The 26,076-nt window shown below is 35.8% G+C and overlaps 1 protein-coding gene across 2 annotated transcripts in view; it reads left to right on the top strand.

The window, feature by feature from the left end:
- Positions 1-26,076, top strand: part of COL21A1 (collagen type XXI alpha 1 chain) — a 67,911-nt gene that overhangs the window by 20,027 nt on the left and 21,808 nt on the right. For both annotated transcript variants that reach the window (XM_066545884.1, XM_066545885.1), the window contains 7 exons: positions 3,364-3,417; positions 4,375-4,428; positions 6,743-6,796; positions 7,625-7,678; positions 9,599-9,652; positions 9,730-9,783; positions 12,384-12,437. In XM_066545884.1, coding sequence (XP_066401981.1) covers positions 3,364-3,417; positions 4,375-4,428; positions 6,743-6,796; positions 7,625-7,678; positions 9,599-9,652; positions 9,730-9,783; positions 12,384-12,437 — 378 coding nt within the window. The remainder of the gene's footprint in view (positions 1-3,363; positions 3,418-4,374; positions 4,429-6,742; positions 6,797-7,624; positions 7,679-9,598; positions 9,653-9,729; positions 9,784-12,383; positions 12,438-26,076) is intronic.

Below are 26,076 nucleotides of genomic sequence, written 5' to 3'. Positions count from 1 at the left end.
ATTGATCTTGCTTACTTCTCCATTTGTCTTTCCCAAGCCATCTTGTGTTCATGCCTTTGGTGTTGATGTTCTCCATTGATTCCAAAAGCTTTTCATTATGGGAGTGTGCAGTGCAGTTCTCATTGACTTATCCATAAACCCTCAATTTTAATTTTTATTTTTATTTTTATTTTTATTTTATCCTAATCAGAAGAGATATGCCTAGGAATGCTTTGTGAACTTTTGTCCTTTAGGTGTGCAAATGCATTGAAGATATACTGAGCTTTCCTCTGCTGTTGCACTCAGAGTTCTCTGCAATTCTCATAATATGTCCTTCTTGCTCACTTTTTTCCCTTACAGGCAAACTAAGTTTCTTTTTCCAGTAAGGATGATTGCTAATTTTTTGTGGCTGTTATGTGTTCTTTGACCTAAGAAGTGTGTACAGTCTTTTTCCTTAGAACTATTTGCAAATTATTGCCATTTTCTTTAAATTCCAAAGTTTCATTTTATCTGTGATTTTTTCAAATACCCAGCAATCTGGGACAAAACTAATCTCAATGTCCTGCTGTTTATCACTTTCCTTTTAAGGATTTTCAGGCACTAGAAAATTATCAGTACCATTCTCACAATAGTAAACGGTGAGGTAAATTTTGTGTAATCCTGATTTCAGATGAACTAATGTAAAATAATAAATATGAATATAAAGTGCTGTGGAGTAGTGCTGACTGAAAACATTGATGAAAAATTATAGGTGGCATTCATTTTCAGGCACATAAATTTAGGATTTAAATGGGTACAGAGACACAGGGTGTCTACATTCTCATAGTAGTCAACTGTTTAATTAATATACCACAAAAAGTATGGGATTTTTATGCTGTAAGGTATTTTTTCTTGCCCACACCGCAAGAAAATTATTGCCTCCCAAATACTTTGTGCCACTGTCTTCTAACATTGGGTGAGTGTCTCAGGAGTCTCAAAAGGCAGGAGCTGCCTATATTCAGGCAACTGCATTCTAAACTGAATATCAAATTCAGAGTTAACTATAACACTTCTCATGCTATTTGAAAAGTTTATGAGAGAAGACCAAACTCAGATAAAAATTATTTGTTTTGGTGGCAAATATAGTGTGTTCACCCTATTTGAAAGAGAACCTCTAGTCCTGAACTCATCAATTGAAAAGTGAGATTTCATCTCTGTTAATTTTACATAAAATGGCAGCCATGGCACTGCTATTCTTGCAGATATGTATGTATGTCACACAGGTACTCCTACTGAGGACTTTGTGATAAGGGAAAGAAGATTTGAGCTGACTTTAGTGCAAAAAAAAATTGTAGGCATTAGCATGTAGATTGGTGATCCATACTGCAAAAGGAGTAGTGATACAAATATATACTCATTTTTTAATGAAATCTGTGGGTTTTTTTATTTTATAGAAGGTGTTTTTTAACTTGCCCAAATAATTGCGCTGCTATTGCACCAGATAGTGATTCTAGCTTTTGTGACTTTCTGTGAATTTCCTTTTGAATCTTGTCTCTTCCAGCTTTCCATTAAAAGAACACGTTGACAATGTGTTTGATTTGTATTGAAATCACATTACAATATCTAGCCTTGGGCTAAATATGCAGTTTTGTAAGCTGAAAACTCTTCTGCTGTCCTCCATTCATCTTGTGATTTTGAAATTTAGTTCAGCCAGGAAATTGTCCTCTTCTACATCCCCTGCTCAGTTAAAGGGAGAAGGGAAATTGCATTGCAGAGATCTAAATTGTGAAATAGAGCTTTATTTGTATAGAATTATATCCTACAGAAAGTCACAGCGATTTTTTTGGAGAATAAAAAAATGGATAAACTTTTAGAGGCATTTTTTGATTTGGTGAATTGTTTCAGCTACCCAGGAGGCCTATAAGCACTCTGGGGATACTCTACAATTTACAGTTAAAGCTGATTTTGGGGATGCTATACCATTTACAGTTGAAGCTGATTTTGCTAGAACTGCCTTGAGCACTAAAAGTAAAATGCTTGATAAGGGATCCATGTATGACAGAGACCTAGAATTCTGTTTACTTCTATATTAAACATTACCAGCTGGCTCATCGGGCAACTGCTCAAATGTCTTTTGGGAAGAGGGCACAGCAAGGACTCTCTTGTATCTAACCCAGCAAATAATTTTAGCTCTGTTTATTATTCTTAGGAAGCTCTGACTGATTTAAAGAAGAAATCAGACAAACACAATGCCTCCCTTGTACTGAAAACGTTCTATTAGTGCCTTTTTACCAGTGTGGAAATCACCCCTGGAAATGTTTTTGCCAAGGTTTTAAGCTTGACACCCATTTGGAAATAGGATTATTACTTCTCTCAGTTCCAATCAAGATCAGATTCTGGGTATTTGAAATTGGATAGCCTGTTTAATGGGATTTATCAAACTTAGTTTTGTCTGCCTGCTGAAATGTCTGAACCAAATAGCCTCAGAATATTATAGAACAATTTCTCTTCTTGCTTTATATGTTTTCTTTAAAAAATCCTCTTGATAGCTCATTTTGTCTACTGCAAGGACATGTTTTTAAATGAGCCAAGCAAAATTCTTATTCTTCAGTAACTTGCCTCTCTTAAAGGATTTTTTTAAAGCCCTTGTTAATTTTGCATGAAAACTGGCTATCTTTGCTGTACCAATTGAATAAAATATACTAAAATATAGACATATATTTTGGTTTCTGTAAAGGTTCTCTTGTTCTGCCAATGTTGATTTCTAGCAAAGCATTCCTGAAATTCTCTTTTTAACTCATGAATTATTTAGTATTTCTTTTTGTAGTCTCAGTCATTCAAATTATTTTTGTTTGTATAGACTGTTATATACCTTCAAGTTCATAGCTAAGTGCTTAGTATCAAGAATGGAATTTTTATTATGCAGAGATATTATAAAACTAGCTGCATAATGTATTAGAACATACCTTGTTTGTTAAAGCTGATTTCTGTAACTGGATAAAAGCCTTTAAAAGTCTTGGCCAGTTTCAGCTATTTTTCTTAAGAGAGAGAGAGAAAAAAAAAATGTGCTACATATGTGGATTAATTTCTTTTTTTTTTTCCCAGTGGAAAATAAAACAATATGTTTGTTATGCTTTTGTGTAACAATTCTAAAATGACTGGTTTTAGCTAAAGTCTGGAGGATGAGAACTTCAGCTGCAGATATGAAAGCTTTTGAAGGCTGAAATCTAAATCCCAAATGTATGATTGCCATAGTAGTTGCTAAAATCTGTGACGTAAAATTATAGGATTGTGACAAAAGTTTTTTAGTAAGCGCAAGGATTGGGTTTTTTCTTTTTAAATAGGTATTTTGAAATTTGTGTATGTTGCTTTTGAAAAGTCACAAGTCTTGGTTCTTTTCCTTAGGGATACCAGGGATCAGCAGGAACTCCAGGTATCCCAGGAACTCCAGGGATTCAAGTAAGTTTCTATTTGATTCCTAGAATTTGAATATCTGAGACAAATCCTGCCAAGTCTCTCTCAATATCTCATTTGTCACTGAGAGCTGAGGTGTGGGGAATGAAGAGGACGTAAGGGGTGTCATGAATGAGGGGCCATCCTTGGGTGAATTGCTTTGAAATTCATATGGCTTTGGGGTTTGTTGGTAGGCTAACAGTTAGAAGCAGGGCTAGGTAAAGCCTCTAGAAGATGGACTCAGCCACAGCTTAGATATTTTTATCCCAATCCAGAAGCCAACGGTAGTTTGTTCAATTTTTCTGTGAATCTCTAGCAGTGATCTGAAGTCTTGTCATGGTCATGGATTGCCCACGATTCACAAGTCCCAAGCAAGTTTTCACATAAAGCACAGATTGACGGAGGAGAGTTCTTTTTCTTTGTTGTATTAATTTAGTAGTCCTTCCAGAGACAGTTGTTGGAAACCTGTGCTGTATTTTGCTTGTGGCCTGATCCAGTCTGAATGATAGTCAAGGATTTACTCATTAGTGGAATTAAATCCACAAAATCTGAGAGCCTGCTGAGGCCAAGAGCAAGCCTGCAAAATGGCAAAATATGTGGAGGCTGTCTGATGGGCTATTGAAGGGGACATCTCTGGCCTCACACGTAGACAGGTTGTGATTTTGAACAGGCTAATAGGGCTGTGTGACATTCTTTTTTTTTTTTTTTGGGGTGTTCCTTGGTTAGAAGAAAAAATTGTTTGAGTGTTCCTCAGTCGTGGATTATGATAGTGTGCCATGTTCATCCATGGGTACACATTGTGCTTAGTTCTGCTTTTGTGTCCAGTCATCGAAATGTTGGAACCAGGCAGCTGACACATTGGTCTCTGGCCCATGTTGTGTCACATTTCTGTGTCTAATTCTGTATCAGATTGTATTAGTATTATCAGTATTTGAGTTGGTGTTCATTTCTTTCTCAATCTAGGGACCTCGTGGCTTGCCAGGTATCAAGGGAGAACCAGGAAAAGATGGAGCAAAGGTAAAAGAACCTAAACCAGAATGATAGATAAAAAGCTTTTACTCTTACCTTTTATAATTTTTGGTTGTACAGGTAATAGTATCAGTATTTTCACATGAATGTTCTGTGAGAATTGTTTGCTAAAAGGGTAATAAGGAAGGACTAAGAATCCTAAATTTAAATTCTGAATCTAACCCTTTTTTATTTATTAAAGTTTATATAGGCTTTGGCACTGCCAGTAACAACTTTAATTCACTGAATAACATATACTTAGAAAGTGTATCTAAGTATGGGTACCTGGAAGCACAATACAGACATCTGTCAGAATGGGTTTTTTCTTAATTCTTTTCACCCTTTTTCTCTTTAAGTGAGTATCCAGATGATTAAGGTAGGAATTCCTGGATGGCACTTTATATCAGAAAGCACTGGCTAACTGAACCCAAAACTCTTTGTGGAAAATTCTAGCTGAGGTGTAGCCAGTAGCTTGGAGATACTGACAGATGTGGAAGCTTATATGTAACTCTCTCCTGGTAATCAGGATAAACTTGACTTGGGATCTTCTGTATACACAGTGAATAAACTGTCCATTGGCTGTGGCATTCTCTCACATTTCTGCCCTATGTTTAGAAGAATTCTAAGCTGATTGTAATGACAGTTATTTTGGTTTTGATTCATTAAAACTCCAAAGCCCTTTCTGTAAAACAAGTACTTATTTTCCCAACAGATCTTAGAATTTCTTTCTAAAGTTTCCGATAACTAGATCCTTAAATTCATTGCTGTTCAGCAGAATTCTCAAATTCATGGTTAGAGCTGAAAATTGCTTATGTGTTCTGTGCTTAATTTCATCTCAATCTAATTGATTGTAGAAGTTAATCTAATCAGTCAGTATTGGGCTGTGTGGAGAAATGAAGATGCTGCTGATGAAAAACTCTAATTGCCTCACAGTGTAGGGTTGTGACAGATAGAATATTTCCTATTGCTCAGTCTAGCCTTGTGTAAAATAAGCCAAGAAATAGGGCTTCCACCACTGTTTTAGAGAACATTTCCATTGTAAAAAAGGTCTTGCCATTAGAATATTTTTCCTGGAAATTCTGCCCAAATTTTCGTCTCTTTATTTCATCCCATTACTTGTAAAGTTTCTATAGTAGCTAATTTAAAATTGTTTTCATTTCCAAATGTTTTAGTTTATCCAATAATTGAACCACCACTTCTGAGTAGAAATCAAGACTCCACACTTTTTCATTAAGAAGCAATGGATATATGAAGTGTTAATTTTGTAACCTTTGCTGATTTTTAAACTCCATTCCATTGTCTGCTTTTAATAATTATTTGTTGAGAGATATTGTGATAGCATTAAACCACAAGCTGTCATTCCTGTGGTCGTGTTCCTGCCTACTGCAAACACATGACAGACCTTTCCAAATCTGCAAAGGCATGAATGGCTTTGATAAACAGCATTGAGACATGTTGTCCTGGTTTAACCCTTGTCTTAGAATTTGAAATATTATATAAAATAACTTTCTAAGCATAGTTTACTATTCCTTCTATCTGATTGAAATATATTAAACAAATTGAAATATATTGTTCAATATAAAAGTAGGCATTAACAGAAAGAAAGCATTCTGATTGCCCAAAAATGATTTTGTGGTTAGCTGTTTTTTCATGGGAAGTAGTCTACTGAACCAAGGAACTAGGATTGGTTTTATTGTTTCAAATCAAGTAGTGACAAGTTGTAATTCAGGATTTCATTGTTATTGCTCAAGAGAACTTGAAGACAAATTGTCAGGTACCAACAGCAAAAGTTTGGAATTCCTGATACCTGACACGTCTGAGAACAATAAAAAGAACTGGTATTTTGCCTTGTCTTTTCAATTGCTAACTGTTTTAACCTAAGTGGATTATTTCTTCCTCTGAAATGAAAACTCATTTGTCAAATTGCCAAAGTTGTTTTATAAGTGTATTTTGGTTTAATTTAGTTTCTTTTGTAGAGTAGATACTTAGTATCTTACTTTTAATACTTCACTTATCCAGGGTAAGCTGGTAGGAAATGTCATAAGGTCATAAATAGCTGCTTTTGGACCTCCGTAAGACTTACTAAAAAAGTACTGTAAATTTACTCTGAAATTTAGTGATTAAGGCTTTTCTTTTATGTAATGAATTTTGTTTAAAGATAAAAAACCTCTTATTGATCATCATACCAATGTTAAAAGTTGATACTGTAATATATTACATGTTTCCACTATTTGTTGATCACTTGATCACAAGAATATGAATGTTGTTGTAGGATATTACCACTATTTTGATACAAGGATTTAAAATATGTTTGCTGTTTCAGGGTGACAGTGGACTACCTGGTTTTCCTGGATTACATGGGATGCCAGCACCAAAGGTTGAAATTGAATATTTCTTGTTAAAATATTCCTGTGTTTCAGCTTGCCCTGTAGTTCAATATAAAGGGTAAACATGTCTATATACAATACTATTTCAGAGAATTTGATGAATTGCTCAAGATTAATAGATATGGAAGTGATATCTAGGGAAGATACATGCCATGGGACTTCATTACATAGATACCGAACAATAGAAACCTCCTGTTATTTAATATCTGTCTTGCTCTATGGGATTTTATATTAATTTGATTTTACTACTACTTAGAGGATTCTTCATCACAAATAATGTTTAAAAAAATAAAAACAATTCTATGTCATTCTACTTGAGTGACGGCATTTTGAAGAACAGTTCTGATCTGTCACAGTGATTTTAGTTCATGTGTGTGTTCCCCAAAACAATTTTCCCCATAGTTTTTGCTCATCTATGTTAGTACTCAACAGAATTTACCTCTTAGTTTTTCCAAATTATTATTTTTAACTCTTCAAATAAGGTCTTCAGAAAAGTCCAGCCCTTTCCAAGGAGCTGAATTTTCACTTAGGTTCCTGCCTATATTGAAGCAATGAAAATCACAAAGTGTCTTCTATAGAAAGTAGAACCCTTAAGCCTGCAAGCTGTGGATTGTCTCACCATCAGTGTCGGGCATTCTGGCCTTCTCCTCTAGGAAAACTGTGCAAATTCAGGATTTGCGTTTAAGGCTTGGGCTTACATGGAGCTCTTTGCCTTCTTTGCCTTCTGCTATACATGTATACTTTATTTATATATAAATATATCTTCAGGTAACTACTTCTATTTTAAAAATTAACTTGCTCACATACATTTTATCTAGGGAGAAAGAGGTCCTAAAGGAGATCAAGGAGTGCCAGGAATATATGGAAAAAAGGCAAGTGACTTTATAAACATAAATTAAAGCAAAATGCTATTGGTATCTGTGATGGGGTCACCTAGACTGGATGCCTGGTGCAAACCCCCAGGCACCTCTCTCAATCTCCCTTCTCAGCAGTACAGGGGAGAATGTAAGATGGAAAAGCTTGATGGTCCAGATAAGAGAGATCACCTGCCAGTTACTGTCACAGGCAAACCAGTGGCTATTTGGGGAAAATTAATTTAATTTATTGGCAACCAAAATAAGTCTGGATAGTGAGGAAAAAAACCCCCAAAAAACCAACTAAACCCCCTTCTCCTCTACCCTGCCTTTTCCCAGGCTCAATTTCTCTCCTTCATGGGATAGGAAATAGGAAGTGAGGTAGGGTGGTTTTTAACAGCTTCTCCCTGCTCTTCCCCTCACCCTCCTCCCCTGCTCCAGGGCGGGTCCTTCGCATGGGCTGTGGGCCTTCAGGGCAAACCTGGCCTTGCACGGATTCTCCATGGGCTGCACCTTGGTTACCACAGCTCCATCATACCCCTCCAAAGGCTACAGGGGAATCTCTGCTCCAGCACCCTCTTCTTGCTGTCTGCAGAGCTGCCACTTTTCTCCTCTTTCCTCATTTTGCTGGTGTCGTGTTTCTGTCCCTTGTTAAACTCATTCCACACTCCCACCCTGGCCGTGGCTCAGCCTCACCCTGCAGTGCGCAGTTGGATCCGCCCGGAACTGGCTGTGCCTGGCTGGAACCAGCTGGAACAGGTTGTGTCTGGCTGGAATCGGCTGGAACCAGCTGTGTCTGGCTGTGCCCGGCTCAAACCAGCTGGAACCGGTTGTGTCTGGCTGGAACCGGCTGTGTCTGGCTGGAACCGGCTGTGTCTGTCTGGCTGGAACCGGCTGGAACCAGATGGAACCGGCTGTGTCTGGCTGGAACCGGCTGTGTCTGTCTGGCTGGAACCAGATGGAACCAGATGGAACCGGCTGTGTCTGGCTGGAACCGGTTGTGTCTGGCTGGAACCGGTTGTGTCTGGCTGGAACTGGCTGTGCCCGTCTGGAACCGATTGTGTCTGGCTGGAACCAGCTGTGTCCGGCTGGGGCAGCCCTGGCCTCCCCTCATGGAGCCCCCACATTCCCACTGGGAGCCTGGGCATGGGAACCGCAGACAACATAATTGATATTTTTATAACATGCATATTCACAGAAAATGTAATTCTTTATTTACAGCTCAGAAAAATCTTCCATGCTTTTAATGGATGTATTTACATTTAGTAACATCAAATTTAGTAATGTCAAATTTACTGGATGTATTTACATTTAGTAATGTCAAACTCATGCTCTGCTTATTTGGATATTTTGAGAACCTTTTCATTCTGCTAGGGGATTGGTGTAATTCATTTTCACATAGCACAAATGCATGTATTTTTTGTGAATATGTCTATGGTGTAACACACCATATACAGGGCATATGTAATAATTGTACTACAAAGAAGTCTGTGTTTTTTAATACAGATGTACATATAACCAAGCAAGAGAGCAGGAGAGGAGTTAGGCGAGGGAGGAGAAGAGCACATAAAAGGAGTGGGGCTGATAGCAGATGGAAAGAGAGATGTCTTAATCTGTAATTTATATAAAGCAGAGAGTATAATTGGCCATTAACAGCTATATTTTCACCTGGCCTTATATTTTCTTCATGTGTTTAGTCTAGAGTTTTAAGCAATTTGAAAGAGTGCCTGTGTTAGCATTTCTGTAGTTTGAAGCATATTTTTGTTTATGTAATGGGGTTGTAATTATTAATTGGCAACTGCCTGACTTGAGAAAGAAACAGATCTTCTGTACTTTTTCAAAATAAGAAATAACATACATGAATTATTGGTGAAATATATTGAATTTACAGCACAAACATAGAGCACTACTTAACTTTCCACTTGTTGTTTTTCTCAGGGTTCAAAAGGAGAGAAGGGTGATACAGGGTTGCCAGGACTGCCTGGGCGATCAGTAAGTTTTCTGAAGACAATTTGTCATTAGCTTTTGCTTGTTAATTTACCTGCTGATGCTGTTAAATGTTACCACAGGGAGACCCTGGCAGAAATGGGAAAGATGGATTACCAGGCAGTCCTGGATTCAAGGTATGTAGAAATGGATATTAATATCTTGATAAAAGTCTTCAATAGCATTGCTCATGGTGCAAACATACTGAGATTATTCTGTGGAGTGTTACGGGAAATCAAAATAATGTTGTTACTGAGAGCTGTGAAAGTTTACTGCAGTGATGAGCAGATTTCATTGTTTTCAATTGTTCAGTGAGCAAAAGAAAAGCTTTTATTAAGAGTGTATTAGTGATCACTAGAGATTGTTTATGCTTTATCTCTGATATCCTTGTGTGTTTCTCTAACCCTGTGATTCTGGTAAAGAGATTCATATACAAGCATACACTGGAGAACATAATTGCTTTTGAAAGGAGCTGCAGCAAAATTAGGGGAAAGTACCTTCAGTACTGGATTAATATTTTTGTATGTTTTCTTATTCTCTTCACTATGCAGTGCTGTTCATATTTGATATAGAACAGTTTTCAAGTCAACTAAGAATGTGTCTACTGTAAAAAAGGCAACAGGACCTGGTGTTTCTAGAATGTATTGCAGTTTGTGAGCTTACTGGATGTTTTGTTTGACAAGTTGTTGCTTGCACTGTTCTAATTTGTGAAAACATAGACTTGTAGTATCAGTTATAAGTTCACAGGGAAAAGATTTTAATAATATGTGATGTAAATGCTCAATTGAATTGATCTAAAGAAGTTTTTCAACAACACCTTTGTTCCTAGAAGTTTTTTTTTTAATAATAATGAAATTATCTAGGGCTGCTCAAGATTAATGTTACTGCAGTGTTCAAAAATGCAAAATTTGGACTGCATTTTGAATTTTAAATTCATATTGCTCTATTTGGAGATCTGGATCTTCTGTTTTGTGACCATGCTTGTCTAGAGCAGTTGGGGATGCACCTGGCATATCTGTCACATCTGCTGCAGCAGGGACATATGACACATTACCCATGAGAGACCTAAAACCTTCCCGGCAGCAGCTGTCAATGGGGTGGATCCAGGGTAATGCCAGTGGAGTCTGGAGAGTAATTCAGCTCAGAGAAGGCAGACTCATAGGTTTCAGTTTAGTTGTGCACATAAAAAGCCCCTGATGCATTTGAAGTGCATTAGTGTCCAAAACATCCTCAGGGAGCTGAAAAATATGACATAAGTCCTATGGAAAGCCAGTGCCTTTCAGGAGTGGGAGTAGGCAAGATACCACGGGGTAACTCAAATATGATCAAATGATATGATCAAATGTCTGTATTTGAGCAGTGGAATTCAACTCCTGGTGTCTGGTCAGCTGAATCAATCTTCCATCAATTGTCCAGACTAGACTTCTGTTATCTGTGATATGAGCTTGGTTACCTCCAGGAATTTATTTCAAATAAATCCTCTCTTATTTTATATATATATGTGTGCGTATGTATATATATATATATATATGTATATATACATACACACACACACACACATACACAGGTATCATTGCTAAGTTGGAGGAGAAATTTCTTCTCTGGTACTTCAGAACATAGGAAAAAATAGATATTAGATTTTTTTCTTCTCTGGTATTTGATAACATGGACAGGTAATAGTCACAGTTAACATTAACATCAAATTTTAATTGTCACTGGTGGCAATTTAGAGTGAAGCATTGTGTTACTAAAGCATGCATTTGGAGAGTACATATATTTGGAGTATATGTTTTACACTCACTGAATTCTCTGTAAGCAATATACAGAGAATTCAGAATATTGTGTAAATGTGTGTAAATTTAAACTGAAAGACATTTTCTGGACTATTTTCCTTATTGTAGTACCAAAAATATGATGTGCTCATTAGCTTCTATTAATTTTATAATACAATAGTTAATAGAAGCCATATTTTTCATTCAAACATTTTGTTAGCCTGACTTCAACATCTGCTTGCTATAAAATATTGCTTCATTTTGGGTCTGTAATCAAATTCAGAACAGTAAAAAACAGGCTGTCTTTGAAGGAAATTTCTGTAGGAGCTTTCCTGGTTTTTACAATATTAATTTTGGGAAAGAATGTGGAAAAAACATGGCTGGAAACCCAGATGCTACCCATTGTTCCTTGAAGTTCAGGTCTTATAATTTTAAGTTGATTAGTGCCAGATTATTTTATACATGTGTATGTGTATATATCTATCTACATCTATATCTATATCTTTGCCTTTTTTATGTGCTTTTATTTCTGGAATTATTCAGATTTTCCAAGTACTTCAGTATCATACATACTTTGATAAATATTTGATCATTTTTTGTATTGCTGTATTCTGAAGTACTTTGAAATATTTTTCATAATATTATTTATGCTAACAATTAGACAGTAACAGTTTGTTATTGTTTTATGCATTTTTTTCTACCAGAAATTGCTGTTCTGAGTGAACAGAAAATTTTCTCTCATCTCTTTGCAAGCTGTTTGACAGCTGTCAGACACAACATGAGAGAATGTTGGATTGATGACACTTCTTGCTGTGTATTAAACTGTTAAGAGATGTTTGTTTGGTGAAGTCTCAATGTATATTGCTTTGAAATTTTACTTAGATTAAAAATATCATTTACTATTTAAAATAATAATATTTATTGTGCAAATAAAGTTGTTTTATTAAGACTTTTTTATTTTAAAGGGAGAAGTTGGGCAGCCTGGATCTCCAGGCCTAGAAGGACATCAAGGAGAGCCTGTAAGTGATTAAATTGCTGACATATCTTTATGTACTGATTTGTTCGTTTTGTTAGGTTTTGTCTTTTTAATTTTATTTTTTTAGTTAATAGCTATTATGCTTCATGTTTATGTTGTTTTAAATTGGTTGATATGTCCATTTGTTAAAAAATACTTTTTTTTTTGCTGTTCATCTTTAAATTTGATTTAATTAAAAGCAATGAACAAGCCCTTAAAGTGAAAGATGCCTTAAAAGAAAAGATTCTTCACCATATCGCTGTTGTATATACTGAGAGATTTATGGTATAAGATTGTCTCATTATTGAATTCTGTCCTGCTGATGTTGTGGTATAGTTAGATATTAATAATTACTTACTTGAGGAAAGACTGGATGGGTTTGACTCTCATTTCTAGAAGATTACATGGTTTATCTTCTTTCAAATACTTGTTAATCGCATTTGTAAAGTCTATTTTTTCACTATATGCCACTGCCTTTCCTTTGCCCAGTTTTAGTAGCCTTTTACTTCCATGCATCTTCTTACACCACATTATCTGCATCTCTGTGCTTCTTGCTTCGCTGCGGACTGTGCTGCTTCATTTTTGCTTTGCTTCTTTCCAAAGACATTGTTCCTCTACCAGTATTTGGGCAGCTCATTTTACCTCCCCTTAATATCTGATAGCCAGGCTTTGTCCTTCCTTGTTTCCTCCTTGTCCTCCTTTGTTCCTTCTTGCTTCCTTCCAGGCTGGCAGACTGCTTGAAGCAGATGAGCCAAGATAGCAGCTTTGAGTGCTGAGAGACAGCCAGCTGTCAGCAAACCATCAGCAATTCTTCTGCAGGCCAAGAGCAGTAAACAGAGCTCAGTTGATGGAGCACTGCCTTACAGATGAATTGCCTTCTGAATTACATTTAGAATTGTAAGATAAAGAGATGCAGCTTTATACAGTCCGAAATTTTGTGATACTGAATGTAATGGGAGGTAGTCTGAGTTACAGGATCTGAAATGTGATACAAAGTTTTGATAATGAGGAGTTGGAAATAACTATTCTAGCTGAAAAATTCTGAAAGTTTTTAATTTAAATTTTTTATATAATCACCAAAACCTTCTCAAACATTTTGACTACACTGCAAAACACTGAGAAATCATGCCCAAGAGACTTTCTTCCTGCTCGTCTGGCTTAAGTGAAAAACACACATAATTCCTCCCTTGGCTTTATTTTTTCCTATTTTTCTGCCCCAAATAACTGTGAGGTGTTTTAACCTTTTACAGTCTGTGGTGTCTCCAAATGTAAGAAAGACTGAATGTTAATTAAATATGATAAAATACAAATTAAGGGATTTTGGTTTATTGTAAGTTGGTACACCTTAACGAATGTGTTGAGATAAAAGTGAGTTCTGTTATTGTCCCTTGCCTTGGTTTGCCTCTTTTCGTTTTTACAAAAGAAATGTTAGTTGGTCATTTTGATTTTTTAAAAAATTAATCTAAGAAATGGAAGGGAAAGGGCATTTCTGACCTAAAGAAAACTAAATATTTAATACGTTAACAGCTGTCTTTCTAGTGTGATTGCATTTGTTAAGTATGAACTGTATCTACTACTGAAATGTATTTTGGTTTAAAGTTAACATAAATTACATATATAATATAACATTCACAATATAATATTTTAAACAGTAAGGTAAACCCATCACTGAAGTCCCATAATTTTGCTCTAAAGGGAAATGAGGTGGTAGATTTAAGACATTAAAAGTATTAAGAAGTCTTTTTAAATCACCGCAAAACACTATAGAGGGAGACTTCCAAAACGTAAACAACTACAAAAAAATTTAAACAATCCAAATAGAGCAAGCTAAATTGCATTTTATCCTTCATTTATAATCAGTGGATCTTCTGAAGAGTTGTAAGGCTACATGCTGACCACGAGATTGCCTCAAGGTCACCATTAGGGAATGTAAGACACTGAATCATCCCTGCCCATCTGCTTCTATTGCTGATGTAGCACCATCCTTCATGACCAACACAGCGCTCCCATCGATTTAGAGCCTGGAGGAGGAGCAAAAAGCAGCATTTCTGCAGTTCATTGCAGAAAGGTTGAGGTGAAAATGTGTGTTTGAGTTGTGGAAATGTGTGTTTGTTTTTTTGTGGAAAATGAAAGGTATCTTCAGCTGTGACATATATGGGCTCCTCTATTCAAGTAGAGGGTAATTGGCTTTCACCTGTTGGAAAGTGAGCTGGATTTTGGGCACTGTGAGTGATATCTTGTGCAACTTACTGCTTGTGTTGTTTCTGCTGTTCCCCCAATGTGTATTTAAAATATCATGTGAAAGTGCCTCTTCTAGGCTCCCCTTCTGTGGAATTCAGTGTAAACTTCTCTGGTGGGACACCCTTATAGTTAGGGCACTAGTGTGGAAGAGAGGGATTGAACTGTGCTGTGCCATCCCTGGCACAGCCTAATAGGCTGCCTAAGCACAAGACAAGCCTTGGATGATACTGGATGTCTTTCTATCATTAACCAGCCACATGCAGCTGTGGCCCTGGGACAGCTCAGCAGATTGTGTGGATACCCCACCCACACAAACAAACATGCAGACAGTCTTATTTCTTTCATTCAGCCATATTAGTGTTAGACATGGCTTAATTTGTTAAGTTGATGATTTAAAAAATAGACATCTTATGATCATTCTTGCTTTAGCCAATAAAAATAACATGGTTGTGAAATGGATACATGTTGAGACATCTCAGGAGCAACTGCCTAGACTGGAGAGCATAGGTGAACTGAACTCCCATTGCCTCCAGCCATTGAGATGTGTGGTTATTTTTTGGACAGAATACTTTCTGGTATATTATTACTCTTATTAATCCCCAAAGTTACAAACAGAAAAAGTAGGTTGTAAAGATAAATAAATAATTTCAAGAGATGTGCTTGGTTTCCCTCAGTAATACTATTTGGAACTTCAGTTAACCAGACTGTCCCAGTTCTACCCACTCTGTAGAATAACATGGGACAGTATGGACAGAATAATTTAAGATTTGGTAAAGGTAGTGATCAAGCTTATTTTCCTGTTGACAAAACCAGGCCATGCTGTCACTTAAGTAGTTCAATGGCTAGTCATCTATCTTACTGATGACAGGCAGTTTGGATAAATGCATTTTTTTTAGGAACCAAATGTCTATAGAATAAATCAAGATTTATTTGATCCTAATTCCAGCCTGACTGTGCTTTTTAACATAGGTAGGGTTTTTCAGAATTGGGTTTCCGTGGAATCTCCTTGTGTTTGCAATTATGCAGATGGGAGCCCTGAAGTGAGTGCTTGTGGGTAAAGCTGGCAGGACATTTATAGCACTCTTCTAGGCCCAGCATATGCTCTCCTGCCACAAGTAATATGTCTGAGCATTTGCAACTGCTCGTGTTTACTATCCAGAACTCATATTTTTCAGAAATACATCTGCAAACACTTAAAATGGTAGAGTTTTGTCTCAATATTTAGGTCACATCGCAAGACCTCAGATGTGGCCTCATTTGTGCCAGCGATAGCAGCACAGAGTGACTTCAGCTTCTGACCTGACTCCCACTGTTATATCTATACCCCTGGTTTGTCTATTATGATTGCATCAGGAATGCCAGATCAGTGCATTCTCTGAAAAAAAAGTGTGTTTTATGCTAGGCAATGGTAGCAAAATTCTTTTTGAAACATGTTCAAGGTACGCTACGAAGTACAACAGAAGTTGTACTGTCTTCATAATGCAGAAATCCTGAAAACAAACTGGTATAGCCAGATATCCTGTGTGTTTGGAAAGCAAATATAAAGTTAATGTAATTCTGCTGCATTTAATAGCTATGCTGAGATTGATAGAAACAGGAAAAAAGGAAAGAACAATCCTTATCTAGTAAGATAGTAGTATTCAGGCAAAGTTTGGGGTTTTTTGTTAATAATGTTTTCCTCTCTGTGTCACATAATGTTTTTCTTGATGCTCCTGATGTTGATGTTATGTTGATTTGTACCAATTTTAGGTACTAAGATGCCATTTACTCAACATTTGTATCTTATATTTGCATTTACATACTGAGTTATGAAGTACTTAGGATAGAAGCAAACTTAAAACCTCTATTGTGTATCTGCACAGTAGGCCTTGTGAAAAAATTCTTTTCTGAAAGTGTTACATTATTTTTTATCCATCTAGTCTGATTATTAAATTTCTACTTTTAATCTCTTCATACATTAAAGCATAAAGGTCCTGTTGTATTTCCAGTGCTCAAAAGTTCATGTATTATTTGAATTATTTGTGGAAATACTCCACAGAGCACTATATACTCCTTCAGATTTCATATCACCTTAAATTAGGCCCTGCTATAAAATAGCACTCTCTTCGTAAGTAGTCGATAAAGAAATTATTTCCTGTCAGTTTTCAAGAGAAAAGTGGTCAGGATACTCAACAAAGTAGTTGGTGTGGGTCTATCATTTTTTTTTCATTTCTGATCTGATATTCATGCTTTTCTACTAGTCTGAGATGCCTTGATAGTAGGACCTGAGCTCTGGTGGTCTGCTTTTCAAAGGTGTTAGCATTACACTCATGAGGGATATAAATACTAGCATTTTCTCTGCAAATTTTGTGGGTCTCAAAAGAATACCTATTTCTTTTTGAAAATTCTCAGTTTTAACTGTAAATAAAAAAATAATTTGTTATTTAGGTGGGATGATTTTTTTATTCATAATCAGCTGAAAGTGATGATTTTTGCAGGGATGTGCCATGCATCATTATTTCTTTACAAGTAGGTTTTGTTAGTTGAATGTACTTTTTGATATTGTTTCTTTATTCCTTCTTCTAATATCTAAATTGTAGAGGAAGGCAGAGTCTTGCTGATGACTTTCTGAGTGCCTGAGCTACATAACAGATGTTAGTTTTGTTCTCATTTGAGAAAGGGGGAGATGACAGCTTTGACTGCACAATACTCCCAGCAATCATTTGTTAATTACACAGTGCTGCAAGTCCAAACATGTTTTTTAGACTGAATGCAGGTTTTTCTGTCAAATGTAATTTCTAGGTAGCTGTATGTATTTTGAGCAGACTTTATTTCCAACTTAGGTTATCTTCATTCTGACTGACAAATTATTTTAACTAAATTCATTCCATACGATAATTACAGAAGTTAATTGCTGTTAAGAAGATGAATATGAGAATAGTGCTGGAATGAAACAGGTAATTAAAACTTCTAGAACTTCAGGCAGGCTAATCTGAGTTACTTCATTATTCCCAGTTGACAAAGATGATACACGACATGACAGCATAGCTGCTAATCCACAGTGTATTAAATCAATGGAAAGATTCCCATTGGATTCAGTGTGGACTGTGGCCACAATAAATGCTGTAATAAACTTGGACCCACTGACCTATTGCAGCTTGGAAAATAAAGCCTGCTTTTCTAAGTTGTCAAGCTACCAGTTCTGTCCCAACTAATTCACACTTTCTGCCTGTTTGTCATGATTTCTAATTTTTAAATTTATTTCCTCCCACAGTGCACTTACATTAATATGTTAATTTGCTATAATTATAATATCTTTTTTCTCCTTTTTTTGTCTACAGAGACTTAGGAAACTATTTTTTATTATATTTTGTTCAGCTAATGCCGTTTTAAATTTGAAAATTTGGGAAAATCATGTAGAGAAGAGATGGCATTACTGCTAACATCTAAGACTGTTTTATAAATGCAATGTTAACTAAGAGAAATTCTTTAAAGTTGTAAGGAAATATGAAAGGAGCTCTAGCTGTAAACCCATTGTGGACATGACTGGCATATGCTATAATTAGTTGTAAATGGTACTCAAAGTACCCTGTTTTCTGCTTGTATGCTATAGTCCTTTTTATGGCTACCCTGGCACTTTTTACTAATTCATATGCTGATAGAGGTTAGACATTAGCATTCCTCCCCTATTGCTTATGTTTTATGAACATAGAAATAGAAAGACCTCTAGCAAATGTTTTATTACTATTTAAAATATTTCTACTGACTTGATGAGCTGTGTTCTAATAAAGAAGTGCTTATCATTTTGTTAAAATATCTCTTAATTTGTTAATATTTTATAAACCGAAAAAGAGTGTTAAGCCAGTGTGATTCTGAAAGAATTGTCCTGCAGTGAGCACTTGAAGGTGCAGCTTTGTTAAAGAGTGCAGTAACTGACTTCTAAGCACAAAATTAGTGGTAGTGATGATTTATTTGTATTCCATGAGTGATTCCAATGAGCTAGACCTGTTTATACAGAAAGCCACAGGCCCTTCTGAAGAGTCCGATTTCTTCTATGCATTGAAATAATTAGGGGTGTTTTTAGAAATTCTCACATAGAGACTTTAGGCTCAATAGTTATCTGTACTAGAAAGTGAGCTTTAATTGCCAGATGAAGTGCTTTGGCATAAGCTTATTCTTATAAGCTTATGTTGTTCCACCTGAGTTTTTTCCCCTGACGGAATGATGATGTCTAGGTTGAGCCTTTAGCTGTCACGTTTTCAGCTTGGCTTTGAGGGAGTCTAGGGATCTGGGTTGAAACTAAGAGTGAAAACAATTTGCTGGTATGGATGTATTCATTGCTATATACTCTCTCATGGTAATATTCCCCAAAAATATTAATAAATGTTTGCCTATTTAAATGCTTGTGCATTTAGGAAATTGCAGAGACTGTGATATGTGCATGCTTAGAAACATTGCTACCTTTTTTCTCAGTACCAGAAACTAAATTTTCTTGGTATTAGTATTGCAGTGGGTTTTTCTATAGAAATTGGGGTTTTTTTTGCATTTTAACATTATAGATATGAAATATGACAATGTGTTTTAAGTGGGAAAACATCAGTTTACCACAAGAGATTGTCGTTCAAAACCATTTAAAACCATTTCTGGTGAATTGTTTTTGTTGCTTTAATTAAATGATATACTGATACATTTCAAGTATATTACTTAATGTACTATTTCTTGGACTGAGAAAAAGACATTCTAAAAAATCACTGGACTTGATGAAATGTAGATTTTTGAAAAGTTGAATGGGCAAATCCACACAACTGTGAATTGATCCTGTGTTCTTTATCAGAAATTTCTTTATTCTCAAGTATCAGCTAAAAGTGGGGTTGTTGATTTGGCTTAAATTAAAGAATTAAAGCAATAAAATGTGTGTGTGTGTGTGTACCTGTAACTGGTTGTTTCAACCTGCTGAAAATAACTAGTAAAGATCTTGGAAGTTAAATAGTACAATGGAATAAAATAAACATACCTGAAGTGCTCAACATTCACTTCCTTTGATGTGATATTTAAAGGACTCATTTGCATTCTTTTGGGTCCACCTGATGTCAGTAGTAATATTTAGAGCATTCCTGAATGCATGTGCTAATTTCATTCAGCTAAGAAAGGCTTTTCTGAAGAGAAAAGGCTTGAAGAGAATGTTTGGACTGGTATATGTTGTGTATTGGACTGGCATCTGACCTGTTAGTGCCTGGTTTATACTTCAAGTAATCATTGTTTCACATTTGCTGATTATTCTTTAAAAAGAACAACATTTCCTTTTATTCTTGCCATGCAATTTTCTTGTTAACATTTTATGACTTAGATAAATATCTGCTGGAATTTCCAGTGAATCGGAAGACCAAGCAGAAACTTCCCCCAGCTAATTGCTATACTTAGAAACCAGACATAGAGAGTAGAGTTTGAATGAGGAAGATACTCAGTTAGAATGTAGCAGACATAAATATTTATTATTTTGGTTAATTTCATTGGCACATTGCTGTTCTCTTCTATGCTTTGCAACGTGTTTATAGTAAGTTACTTAACCACAAATAGAAAGAGGTTTACCAAAAGGATGTTTGACTTTCATTCCTCTGATCCAGCTTCAACAGAGTAGTAACAGGGTAGCCAGTTTTCCAGCTAGTCATCCTTCTTCTTCAACATGGGAGAAGCCAGAGAAAAAAATTGTTGTACCTGAGTCCTCAGAAGGTCTGAGTTACAGCCTCCTTGAGAGCTGTGGTCAGGGTGGTGATTCAAAGCACTCTAGCTGTATCTAGCTCTAAGTGCTGTGTCTGGCATCAAATCTGCAGTCTGCATTCTGAGAATTACCCAGAATGGTTTTCATTTCAACTCATATAGTCAAGTATAAGTCTATACTTAGTCTATTTCTTTCATATGATTTTTTTCTACAGTGAAACTGATATCTGCATTTAACTCATTACTAAATACGTGTCTCAAATAGAAGGGATCATTTTTGTTTTGTCTTAGACAGTTTAGATATTTGGATTAATTGAAGTTATTTTAATTGAATCCCTGCAAAAAATACACAAGAGAAAAAAATACAATTTGTAGCAGGGCTGCTTTGTTACTTTTATGTTCAAGTGGTAGTTGGGCTGTCAAAGTAATTAGTTACTTGTTGTGTTTCTTCTGTGTGACCTTCTTGATCAATAGCACTGCATTATTCTAGTCCACAAACAGCTTTAAATGTGAAATTGAGAAACTAATGCTCAAGTCTCAGACACTCAAGTAAATGTAGTGCTAGAAAATTTGGGGAAATGTGGCACAGAAAGTGTTTTGGTTTTTTAATCCTTCCATACTAAAATTACTACAAATTGAAGCTATGGAAAGTTTTATCAGAATAGAGTCTGGCTTCTGATCCATTACAAAACAAAACAAAGCAAATCAAAACACCATGATCCATAAGAGTGAATTTAAATCCATTTGCATGATTTAACTAATATTTCCCCTGATATTATTAAACCATTTTAAGAAGCAACCTTTGCCTGTTATTGTGCAAATTATTTTTTGCTTTAGTAGTTAGTTTTATTAATTAAATTTAGCCTTTATGATTGCTGAGTGAGTCAAGGTGTGATTTTCTTTCTTTGTGCTCTGGAAGGGTTTTGTCCCAGCCTTTGTTCCAATTTTTCTTAGCTATTTCTTAAACAGGTAACAGCTGCCAAACAGACTTGGACTAAAGGAATTATCACAGAACTTTTTCTCTGGGAATGGATAGGAACATATAGATTTTTTTTTTAACCTGTTATTTACTGCCAGATTCTCTCTGTCAGAGCTTTGGGACTTTCTTAGCCAAAAATGCAGGCTGGCCCATCCTGCTTAATAGCCAGCAATGGACCAATTCTGTAGGAATTTTACAATCCCTTTTGGAACACAGTTTTACTGTTTTCTTCTGCTGCATTCTGTGACCAATTTCGCAGAATCTGCCATATTAAAAAAAAAAAAAGAGAGAGAAAAAAAAAGAGTGAATGATTTATTGTTAAACTTACTCCCTGCTAATTTAACCGAGTGGTTCCTTACTATGGGAAAGAGATGTGGCTGAAAACTCTATCCAACTGCATCAGTGTGACCTGTAAGGACTACTCTTTGCTTATGTGGTGGGTGTAAGGAGCAGAGCAGCAGTCAGTGCCCTTCGGGGAGGCTTGGCTGGCTTCAGCCTGCCCTGTCTTACTGTGTCTAAGTGCTCAAGTGCTGTGACCCTTATAAATGTTTCCCTGTAATTAAAGTGGTGGAGAAATTTTAAACCATTTTGAAGGCTTGTAACTGTTTGAGTATCAGTGTGATTAGGTGTCAAACATGGGTCAGTTTGTCAGCATTTAGATGTTTGTAGGATTTCTGACAGATGGGATGTTGGTTATCACAATCTCTGAGGCCAGTGCTAGCATGATCGGCAGAGGGAGGGTATCATGGTGTCACCTGCAGGGCTGGGAGTTCAATTTTGTCTGCCCATCTTTGGATCCATGAAGATTTGGCAAGTCTGATGTTCGTATTCTTTTGAGGGTTCTTTACAAGAAACAAGAGTAACACCAGTTTCAGCCACTGACAAGATATATATAGTTTTCATTTTCTATCACTATTTCCAGCTTTTAGGTTATAGTTTTCCAAGGTCCGTGGTGTTGGCAATGCAATAGGGGTCACTCTGTTCCACATTTAACATGTGTGTTTTATTGCTAATAACTGATTTGCCAAAAAAGTGTTTGAAAACTGTGGCCTTATAACTGCAAAGATCTTGGTAATGCTTTTTCCTTTCCTGAACTTAATTTAAAGCTGCTGTGCTGGTCTGGTGGATAGTCATTATATCTGTGGGAATGCTTCTTTGTATGTAGCCCTTTTATTTTTTTCTTTCATCAATTGCAACTACTCAGTAGTAGCAGATTCTGCTTAATTGAATTTCTTTTCCAGTTTTATACATCATCCAAATTTGGTTTGTCTCTTTCATTCTATTAGGATTATCAAGGATTTGCTATAATCTTTTAAAAAGTGTTTTGATTGCTGTACTTTCTTCCAAATTATGGGTTGACTTGTATTTTTGTGGGTCTCCAGTAAATCTCTCATGTATCATCAAGTAGGCTTTTTCAAATAAGGATCAGTAATACATGAAGATTTGAGTTTTCCAGGTGTTTAGAGGGATCATGGGAACATGTGGATAGATAGATATCTTTTGTGTATTTGTTCTATTGCTGTAATTTATGTAAGACCCTTTAGGGTCATCTCAGCATTGCAGATTTTTCAGAGTGGAAGGAACCATTTGATTGAAACATAAATCAGAGAACTCATATATGCTAGAAAAAAACATCTTTTTATCAGAAGAAAATAAGATAATAAAGGCAAGTATACTAAAGTTCTCTACATCTACCTGGGGAATTGACTGCAAAGCAGTTTGCTCTTAACAAAATAGCTTTTGGAAATACTCAATAATTTCACATCTTCCAGAGAAGAGATAAAATGTTATGATTATGGATACGCTACCTGTAGCCTAGAACTTCCTACTTTCCATAACAGGGTATCTTGTCCTACAAGGCACTGAAGAAATGGGGAATATTAAAGACATTAGCAGAAAATAAGGAATAAAAATTACCTAATATTTACTCCTTTTAAGACTAAAATAGGTTTTGTTTTGTTCTTAAGAAAGGTCTTCTGCGTGGTTTCTTCTGCTGTTTTCAAGCATAAAATTAACCATGAGGGAGATGCAAATAATCCTGGTACTAACTGCAAAAAGCAGGAAATATTTAGAGAAATGTAGCTTGTGTCTTAAGTAAAAATGCTTACACCTAGTTAAACTGTATATGAGGCCCCAGGCAATTTCCTTAAAGGATTTTTTTGTGGGGCTGCATGGAAGAAAGTCCATCTGTTTAATATAATCCAAAACAAAAATAGACACCTCATGATTAATGAAAACTACAGGAAAATTTTTCCAGGGATTGTGAAAACATTTTCCTCTTACAGTTCAGTTCTTAGAGTTCCATTCTATTACAGTTAAATCCATTCTATCTGCCAGATATTATCAAAGAGTGGAAGATTTATTTAAATTGTTGAAACTGGAATAAAATAGAATATTTATACAAAATATAGTAACTGTCATAATTGAGGTTCATCATCACAACAGAAACAAATTACTGTGTGTTCTGAAGTCCCAGCTGTGCAGGCTGCAGCTGAGGAAGACTGCATCCAGGGATTTGGTCGCATACTGAGATGAGCTTCATTTGGCAATGTGATACTGAGACAGAAGGAGATATCGAGGTGTGTGGGATTTGGCTGCCTGGGCATGGCCACCAAGAGCCACTGGAGTTGTGTGAGGACAGCTGCAGCATCTGGCAGGCACTACACAGTTTTTAGAGCAGAGTGACATCTTTTTCAAAGATGCTATTCCACAGCACCATCAGTGACACTAGAGATGATTTCAATTATCTACATTCAAGTGTCACTTTAGGCCCTGGGGTTACCCTGCAAGGCCTCCCCAGGCCTAACCAGGCCTTAGAAAGCTGACAGACTTCTGGGTACACATAGTTGAAATAAAGTAGAAGATAAATGATTAAACAAGTAACAGAGGCTGAATAAAGAATAAGGACAGCAGTCCTTACCCAATCTCCAAAAATCTTAGTTAGCTGCCAGACAGGTACACAATGACATTAGTTTTTAGGCACAAACTCAGCTGTGTGTGATAAAACTGCAGTTGAGAATTTTTAGAATAAACATGACTTTAAACCAAAGAATTAGATTTGCTCTACTATCTTGCTGGCTTTACATTTCATGTGATTATTGCACTTGGTGATAAAGGCTGAAATAATGAATAATATTACAGGCTTTTATGGGGTAAGGGAAGACTTCTCATTTAATGGAAAATTTCAAAAAGAGGAGGCAGGCATTGGAATGAAGTTAAGGTAATTGATGAAGTCAGATTGATGATGTTGGAAGAACTGAGGCAGTACTTGCAATTAACTTAATTTTTAAGTATGAAGAAATACTGAATAAACCTTTCATGAAGTTTGATGTAAAAGAAAAAGGGGAACACGTTAACCAATTCAAAGTATAGAAATTCTCCAACTCACACAAGGATAGAAATCAGTAAAGGACAGTAGATTGTTTGATTTTCAGATATTCTGGCTAGAAATGTAATGCTACTTTCTGTTGCTATTATAACTGCATATGTGATATACACAAACCATTTAACATACATTTTCTGTAAAGGCAAGGAAAAAGAAACTTTGGAATTACAACTCCTTTTCATATTTTATATAAACAAAATGTGCTCGATAGCTTTGCAAAGGACATCCCCAAAGGCAGGGTTTATTTTTCTATAGGCCAGTGAGTCATGAACTATTCCACAGCATTGATTCTAATACTCCCAGTGGGTGGCAGTTTTCCCATTTGTAGCAGTTCCAAACATTGTTTTTCCCTTAGTGGCAGAAAAATTGCATGATAAATGTGTTTCATATTAAGTTTTGATTAAACACAGGCATTTGTTATAATTTTAGTTGCAATATACTCTTCAAAAAAATATTTTTTTTTGTCTTACTAATAGAGTAAAACTAATTGCTTTGCCTCATATTTTAAAGTTAGAATGCATTTTTTGATAATTAAAATAAGGTTTCTTTGACAGCTTAATGTTATGTCAGCTTATTAAATATAACTTCCTATTCAAAATGTCTATGGAACTGAAAAAAAAAAAAAAAGAAAAAAAAGATGCTCAGATTCTAAGGATTTGTATTGTGAATGAAATCTCTGTTTGGGAACAAGACACATTTCCAAAGCTTGATTTGGCTTTTGATTTAGAAGTTAGGTAAGAAACTCTTGATATCTAAACTACCTTTTAACCTTGTCTTCAAGAGAAAGTGCCAATAATTCTAATTGGCATAATCAGAGATAATCCATGTAAATGGAAGTAATAGATTGGGACAGATGATCAAAAGACAATAAATTTTAATTTTTTAGGTATTCTGGAGCTGATTCTACAGAAATTAGTCCTTGTAATTACTTAACCGTAGAAGCTACACAGAAAAATAACTCGTGGGAAGTACTCATTCTTTATGACCAAATTAGCCCCTTCATTCTCCTTTTGTGCCAGTCTACATGTGGAGAGTATCTGAAAATCTCTACCTCATGCACTCTGAAAATCACTCACATCAGCATAAGTGATTTATTCATTCTTAGCTGAGTAAATGTTAATGAACCATAAGAGAATTTTAAGGGTTTAGACCAGCTCTCACTGACATAAGGGTCTAATTTCCACATACCTCAGTAGTGCAGAATCAGTCAGAAAGGGGAAAAAAAGAGGGGGGAAAGAAAGGAAATATGACTTAGTTTTACAGTTGTTGTTCTTGGAGTTTTGTCTTTCTTTGTCACTGATATAAAATTAAATGTTGTGTACTAGCAATTTATTTTAACCA

The sequence above is a fragment of the Molothrus aeneus genome, chromosome 3 (assembly GCF_037042795.1).
Source record: "Molothrus aeneus isolate 106 chromosome 3, BPBGC_Maene_1.0, whole genome shotgun sequence".
In the NCBI taxonomy this organism is placed as follows: domain Eukaryota; kingdom Metazoa; phylum Chordata; class Aves; order Passeriformes; family Icteridae; genus Molothrus; species Molothrus aeneus.
This window is presented reverse-complemented; position numbering and strand designations above follow the sequence as displayed.